This window comes from Hetaerina americana, unplaced genomic scaffold, assembly GCF_022747635.1.
Source record: "Hetaerina americana unplaced genomic scaffold, ioHetAmer1.1.p SCAF_2, whole genome shotgun sequence".
NCBI classification, from domain to species: domain Eukaryota; kingdom Metazoa; phylum Arthropoda; class Insecta; order Odonata; family Calopterygidae; genus Hetaerina; species Hetaerina americana.
The window spans coordinates 98,205,385-98,213,514 of NW_027286763.1; the positions used below are offsets into that span (position 1 = coordinate 98,205,385).

The window sequence follows — 8,130 nt, forward strand, 5'->3', positions numbered from 1 at the left end:
AGACAACCAATCAAAAAACATGTTTAAACTTTCATAATACTTGTACACTACGCTCGGAGCTGAATAAGTGCAGGAAATTAGAAAATGACTGCGTAAAAATAAACAAAAATCAAATTTAATGGATGCTAAAAGTTTACCCTGATTTACATTTACACAAGAAATTATAATGAGTACGGTATCGCTGTTAAATACATGAAGATTTGAAAAAAAATAATTGTGGATATAGTTCTCACTGTTATTTGCTGTACTGGGAAACGCATTTACACACAACAATTTTGTCTAGAATATTCTATTTAATTTACTATGAGAAATGATCTTAGTAGACAGGTTGCACTCGCTTTATAAAGGAAAAGATGTTGATCGTGCGGATCTGAAATTTCTTATTTACAAAATTGGAGAAACGCTAAAAACTTCCTAAAACTGTAAGGCGGAGTATGAAGTATTGATACAACAAAAACTACATGCGTTTTAAAATTTATATATAATTGAAAAAAACAATTATTTTATCGGAAAGAAAAGTTCCTAATTGGAAGCCAAAAAAAATGTTAGTTGAATTAGTTTCTGGCAAAGATATATTGCCCATTACACGAACATGGAAAATAATCCATTTTATCCGAGATACAGATAAAGAGTGGCATTTTAATAAGTTTAGAGTCAAAAACCTGCTTTCAAACAAAATCAATCTTGAAGAAAATGATTAAAATATGGGGGAAAAATTTCAAAGAAGAAATTTGGGAATGCATTTACCTGAATTGCTGATCCTTAGGTCGACGCCGTTGCCGGAGGATGCAGACCCTGAGGGTAGCTGGGGGCTGTACCGGGGCACCTGGAGGACGACGGGAGAATGGGGGCCGCCGCCCCCTCCGCCCCCGACGCCACTGGACTTGTTGACGCTCAGGTCCACTGGCTCCATCTGAATGGGTGGGCATTCCGCCTGCGGGAGGAGAAGAGGCGGGAGGCCGTCAGTGTGTTTTTGGGCGATCATTATTAAAGAATCAAGGGGGGAGGACGGCCGGCTACCTTTTGGGGCCGGCAAGAGGGCGATCGCGTGCTCCGAGACACTCCTTTTCCGTGTTCCTTGGCGTGGCCAATACCATGGCGAAGGGTCTCGGGCATGACATTGAAATAGGATGTAAACCAATCGCGCTCGTGGGTGGGCTCTCTTTACATGTTTTACATAGGAGGATTGATTAACCTCATCGCTACAAAAAAATAACCATACAAATGGACCAGTTCTTCCTTTTCGCCATCTTATTATGAGTGAAGAACGAGTCGCTTGCCACGCCACATTTTTCACGTGGCACACTGTAAGAGGATTCGACCACGTGCGAAAGTAATTTATTGAGGGCGTGAATTGCGTAAATTAAATTGAAGACCGTAAATAGACGATAAAATAAACATAAAACATAATTAAATGTCATGTGTCACTAACAAACCTTGGCTAAAGATAAATACTAAGTGATGAAGAGGATGTCCGGTATTATGGATATACATACATACCTGTAGAGAAAACTTATTCACATAAATTACTATAAAATTGTTAAACGAGACTCATATAGACATTAATCGGAAATTATTTAGTTACAGCTCAATTACTATTCATTATACGTAGAATATTTAACAGGAAATTCTCGATTTACCGACCATTTTCCCCGTCGGAGACTTTTAACTACGAAATACACAATTTCGTTCAAAGGACCCAGGAAATGGAAATAATCTTTTAGGCTTCACGAAACAGAATTTTCAACGAAGAAAGTAAGACGCCTGATAAAAATCTAAAAAAACTTCGAGCGACTGAGCAGACCCGATTTGAATATATTAACTAGGTTGTCATTAAAATATTTAAAATAAGTAGGATTTCAGCGAATTTCCGGTTGGAACACGTAATGCAAAGTGCTTTGCTGGACTAAATAAGTCGTATACGCCAATTAACAATCATAATAAACTATTAATACGCAATAGTTATTTAATTAAACCCATCCAAAATTAAGGGAGCCATTTCTCCGACAACGAATCATTAAAAGCCACTAAACCTCCCAAAACATTCTGAATCGGCGAGGCAACTGCATCTCCCCCTCCCACCAAAAATGGCCCAATTCCATTGTTTAGCTGCACCTGTGACTCAGCCAAGAACGAGGAAGTGGGAGAGGGAACTAAAAACCTGACAGAGTAGATACGGTTCCAAGTTTCTCCCGGGAGGCGGAGCCGCATTCTGCCTAATTGAAGGGGAAGGAAAATTAGTGAATTAGGGTGGGGGCTCGTGCGATGAGGAAAAACACGGACGAGAAGTTTTAAGAGGGGAGGGGATGATTGAGGAACGGGCCAGTGGGATGTGAGGCAAGAAATGGGCGTAGTGCTCGCTCTAAGGAAGGGGAATGACGAGAGACTGGAGACCGGAGGATGGGGAAGACTTTAACTCGATGGTGTTGCTTCTACATTCAATTTTCATGGGTCATATGGAAATTAACCCTTGAGCAAATCGCTAATCAGACATCGTGGCACATCTAATCGAATGGACAAATAAAAAGATAAGACAAAAGGACGTCGAAGACCTTCGAAGCGTCTTCAGCGGCGACTTCCTTCTCCCTGATGGAAAAATGGCCGACTAAATTAACTTTTCATAAGAAAAGGATTTTAATTTGGAAGTCGACATAATGAGCATATTTGAAGTTTATCCATTCTTGCTAAAAACGATTAACGGTCCTCGGGTGGTCCGTGTGGCTTACTCAGATGCTAATTACAAGCCATTAACAATTTTAATTTACCGATGCCCGTAACACAATTAAAAAGGCGATATTTTAATGGTCTACGAGCAAAACCGATTTGCTGGTGGTAGTTTTACTTCAGAGCTCAACATGTAAATTAAATTAACGCTTACAAATATGTCGGCGCTCTATACAGAATATGAGAAGATATGGCCGTTTGAAAAGAGTTCTATTTGCTGCCGGCTCTTTTCGTACTGAAAAGTTTTTTTGATATAATTCCGATGGCATAATTAAAAACATCATTTTAATGAGTGAAAAAATGGGTGCAGATTTAAATGAAATAGATTAGCAATTATTACTGCAATAACGCAACAAGTAAAATGATTATAGTGATTACGATTAGTTACACCAGAACATACAACATTATGAATACTGGCAACAAAGCGTTTCGCCAGAGACTTGGCCAAAGTAAAATGATTACTGAACTTCAAAAGACGATACTACAGTGCGTAGTACTTTTATGCAAAATTTTGCTTAGTTTAATCTTTAGTAAAATGGAAGTGAAAGTAATTGATTGCATGCACCTGGTAAAACGTTGATGGGAATGCAAAATTCAATCGTGAGACCAAAAGAGCTACAGTAAAAGAAATATAGATACAATTAACATATTGCATTCACTGCATCATGTTCTAGAAACCTTTCCAAATAAGCATTTAACAGAAACAGACCCATGACAGAAATAGGATGATTTCGCCACAATTGAACCGTACTTTTGCTTTCCTTTATCCGCAGCGTGTGTGCTAGAATTAAAACAGAATGTGGCCATCTTGTTTGCATTTTGTTGCCTAGAGCGTGGTCTAATTCCAATTTCATTTTAGATTAACTTGATTAATAATTTTTATTTTTTTAAGAGCCCTACTTGGAGTCCACTAGAATGGGACGGCTTCCTCTGGGCTCACAGTTTATTCCTTAAAAGGTACTGTGGAGGGAGCGAGCACCAAAGGGCCGCCGTCATCGAGTTGGAAGAGTGAGATAGCGGCGGAGCACCGCTCCAAGGTGTGTGTTTGTCCGCCTCGGGTGTGGGGGAAGGGGTTGGGCAGCGCCCTCGCCTCTAAGATTTCTCGAAACACATGAAGGTGGAGAGAGCCTCGGGCCTGTCCGGGTGCAGATACTAACTGGGTGGTCGAGGAGGCGGCACAGAGCCTAACCCTCGGCCAGCGGCGGTCCCGGAGCCAGAGGAGCGGAGGGAGTCCTCTTAGAAGCGAGGGGACGGCGGAAAATTTGATCGAAAAAAATGGGCAAAAGTTTTCAAAATCAATGAGCGTTCCAACATACGCACTTTGAGTTATCTATCCAGTTTAACTTTTCTCGGTGAGCATAATTAGTTTTCAAATTAAGAAAAGAGAGCTGAATAAACAACCTTTTAATGCTCCTTTCAAGAACAGGGGTGATTGATATACGGCTCTTAATGTTGAGCAAGAGTGTTATTATTAATATTAAAGTGATACTTTTAAATATCATCGTTTAGCCATTTGAGTTTAAAGTTTGCTAATTTACTAGTTGTCAATAATTTTTCATGCGTGTTTACAATGTGAAGACGGGAGCAAATGAACTATTTGACGAATGCCGCCCAGGATTTATGCGGAGGAGACGGAGTCTTCCTTATAAGCATCTTGCGCATTATGCAATTGAAATTGTTCCTTATAATACGATCTAACCAACATGCGAATGCTCGAACGGAGGCATTGCGGAATACGCAGCACTAAGTGAAAACATAAACGTATATAATATGCTATTGTTCCTCACTTATGCAAGGGAAATCAACGAAATTAATGAACCATTCAGCCGTGAAACATTTTTTTGAACACACAATTGTATTGCATGCGGATTAGAAATGAACACTAAAAATTACTCGGCGATAAATTATCAAATAATCAGAAGAAAAAACATATGTACGTTAAACAAATTTTAAGGCAATAAAATTAAAACTGACAGGTGAACTATTTATTCTTAGCATCACCCAGGATGAAATACTCTAACTCAATCTTCTTTTCTCTCATTCGATCCCTCTTTTCTTCATGGATGGGGTCCCAAGACCTGCTGCCACACTTCCTTCGAATGACTTCCTGGAAATCACTTAGAAGTATTTGTGTAGCGAGACTGGCCTTCAAAATCCTTCTCAGTATGTTCAACGTGATGTGATGAGGTAGTATGTGAGTGGGTCGCGGATAAATAAATGAACTGAAGCATAAGATAACACCAATTCTCCCGGATAATAAGAATGTCTAAAAACATTTATTTTCAGAGCGAGGGCGGCATTTGTTTACCATTTGCCGTACTATGATCCTGCCGGCGACGATATAATAATACGGACATCTTTCTCCGATACCATCAAAAATACATGAGGTTCGGTAGAAACCCTTTCACGGAGAGAACGGAACTCAAAAGACGGGCATTAATTATTTTCCATCCCCTACGTGGCCCGCGAACCGAAACGCGGTCGTCCACCTCGGCACATTGGGGGAGGAGAGGATTCGGGTGAAAACAGGGCAAAAAAACCTCTGCAGTCTCGGCCGAGAGGAAAAAGAAAATGAATAAAGAATGTGATCTTCCCAAAAATTTCCAATTTATTTGTCGTCTGTGGTAGTCTGCCGGTTGGTCGGTTTTGTCGGCGTGGAAGGAGGGAGGACGGGGCGCATGGGAGGGAGTAGCCGCCCTCTGTCCTACCTCTCTCCTCCTCTCCTTGTTCCCTCCTCCACGGATCCAGCCACGCCCTTTGAGAAAGGACCGCGCCCTTCAGACGATGCCGAAGATGCCTCCGAAGGAATGGGAGGTGGGTCGGAAGGCGGAGGAGGAGGAAAAGGAATAGTAATGGAATCGAGTGGGGAAAAGAAGAGTGGTGGATGAGAAGAAACTTTGTTCGAGGAAAAGACCGAAAATAAAGGGAACCTCATGGAAGGGACGAGACAGGGGGAAAGGAGAAGGAAGGGGATGGATGGAAGAGAAGAGAGAAATCTGAGAAGGGTTACCACAAAATCGGTTCGCTTCAAGACGAGAAGTGGCACACGAAAAAAAGGTGACATAAGGATTTCTTTGAATAGGAATAATAAAAATCCATCGCGATGAAATCATAAAGGAAATTTTGTATGGCGGAGATGTGAGATATTTAGATAAAAGGATAAAAGCGAGCTGCACTAATTAATCAAGGTGCCTACTTCGAACACTTTAAAACATCCTTTTTGAGGATATAATCAAGGAGAACAGTAGGACTGTATTTAGGGTAAATGATTGCACGTGTATTACCGCAGGCTCCTGGGTGAACGGGAAATAAATGATAAAAGAGTGTAAATGACCGAGATACCCATTAACGTGAGTACTTATAAGTAGGCTTACTACTTAATACTAGCCAGATAGATTAAAGTTTATAAAAATCGGTTCGGAGGTAACTCTTTGCAAAATCTAACAAATATGCGTATTGAATTGAATATCAAAATCTTAAACTAAATTCACGATGGGTCATAAGTAGCCTATGTACGAGGGTCATCCGGAAAGTAGTACCCGTTCGTGAAATAAAGACACAAAAGTAAATATTAACAAACATAAAAAATTTTATTTGAAAGAGGATACTTTAAACTACTTCTCAACATAATCTCCAAGCAAATTAAGGCATTTGTCATAACGTGTGACAAGTTTCTGTATTCCTGCTGCATAGTCCTTCGCCGCCAGCTCATTGAGATACGCGAGGGACCCATCTTGCACAAATTTTTGCATAATGCAGATGGTGTTTAACAATTTCATGAACAATTGTTCGAGAAACATTGGGAAAATGCTCACAGATGTCATCAATTGTGACGCGCCGATCGTTCCTCACGAATTCGTCAACTGAGCTCACCAGTTGGTCTGTAATGACAGACGGTCTCTCCGAACGCTCATCGTCGTGTGTGTTCCCCCTCCCCATGTTGAAGTTGCGACACCACCGCCGAACAGACGACTCGTCCATTACATTGTCTCCATACACCTCCTTTAATTGGCGATGAATATCACATGGGCGAACGTTTCTTGCATTGAGGAATTTAATCACTGCCCTCACTTCACAACTGGCGGCGTTCTCAATTTTTTTAAACATTGTAAACAATCACAGAAACAACACAGGCAATGCTAGCGTCACGCGACTTGGCTCAGAGAAGGCAGACAAGCCACTGAAGCTATCTGACCTCGTCCAGCGGCTACTCGCGTCGTCAGCACTTCATGCGGCACGAACGGGTACTACTTTCCGGATGACCCTCGTAAGTGCGGTACGAAGATAGGCTTGTGGGTTGGAAAAATACTGTCCTGATGAGCATTCTGTGAAAAGTTTATTGCACGGGAAAACTTGAATAAGAAAGGGACACACAAAAATGGTAAAGAGAAAAGTAGGAAGATACCCGAGCAGAAAGAGAATGTGGGATAAAAAGTAGGGAGAACGTTGGTTACGGCGGTCCACCTTAGCTGCTCGTCCTCTTCTCTCAGTCCGCCCGCAACCCTCGCCGCACTCCATTCCCCCCCGTTACGAAAGAAAGAGTCGCCCGAAGCCCGACACCGAGGCGCCCACACCCCCACTCAGCCCCCTCCCTCAACCCGTCCCACTCCCCTCAGTGCCCCATCCACCGTTTCGGGCTCGCCCTCAACCTCCCCTTCCACTTCGTCCACCCCCGTCGGCTCCTCCCTCACCCGCCCCGCCTTCCTTCCTCCGACGCGCCCTGGATCGCACGCACGCACACATACGCACGCAGTGACAAGACACACACACACACACAACCACCCCCGCGAAAAGGGTGGTGACTCGATCGGTCGTCCTGCCGGAGGACAATGGCACCCAGGACTACCCGGCGGGATGAGATAACGACTAGTGGATTCGCCGGGCGCCCGCCATGGGCTTGATTTACCCTCGGAATCCATGGTGAAAGGGAGAGCTTGAGAGGGCTTCCATCGAAGTCGGGTGCACAATGAGCATGGTATTCTTACTGCTGAAACTATCTGCCTCTGTTACTGTCTCTGTGAATATGGTAGACAGAGCGGGAATTTTCACTCCCCTTTAGCTTGGCTTTCGTAAACATTTGAATCAATCTGATCGTTATCGTATCTCTCCTAGACGATAAACTTAAAATATCCTGCGTACAGATGAAGTAGTAGGAGCAACCACATAAAGTTAAACTATAATTTTTTAAGTGAAAACACATCATTCATCTACTACGACAAAATTTTAAAAATAACCAATTTCCGCTTTGGTTTAAGAATATATTCATTAATAGGTAAAATCACCCCTTATCCTCGTAAGCATTATATCATATTATTCATTGACTCTTCTAAGTAAGAAATCTTTGCACCTTGCATGGCGTGCTTAGAGTTCATTACAATTAATACTCGTGATAACTGAAAAGATTTC

General features: G+C 42.2%; 1 protein-coding gene across 1 annotated transcript in view; it reads right to left on the minus strand.

Moving 5' to 3' along the window:
- Nucleotides 1-913, minus strand: part of LOC139688183 (Krueppel-like factor 6) — a 354,621-nt gene extending 353,708 nt beyond the window's left edge. Inside the window, exon 1 of the mRNA XM_071585609.1 lies at nucleotides 748-913. Within this exon, the coding sequence (XP_071441710.1) occupies nucleotides 748-913 (166 nt within the window). The remainder of the gene's footprint in view (nucleotides 1-747) is intronic.
- Between the last annotated feature and the right edge of the window lie 7,217 nt (nucleotides 914-8,130).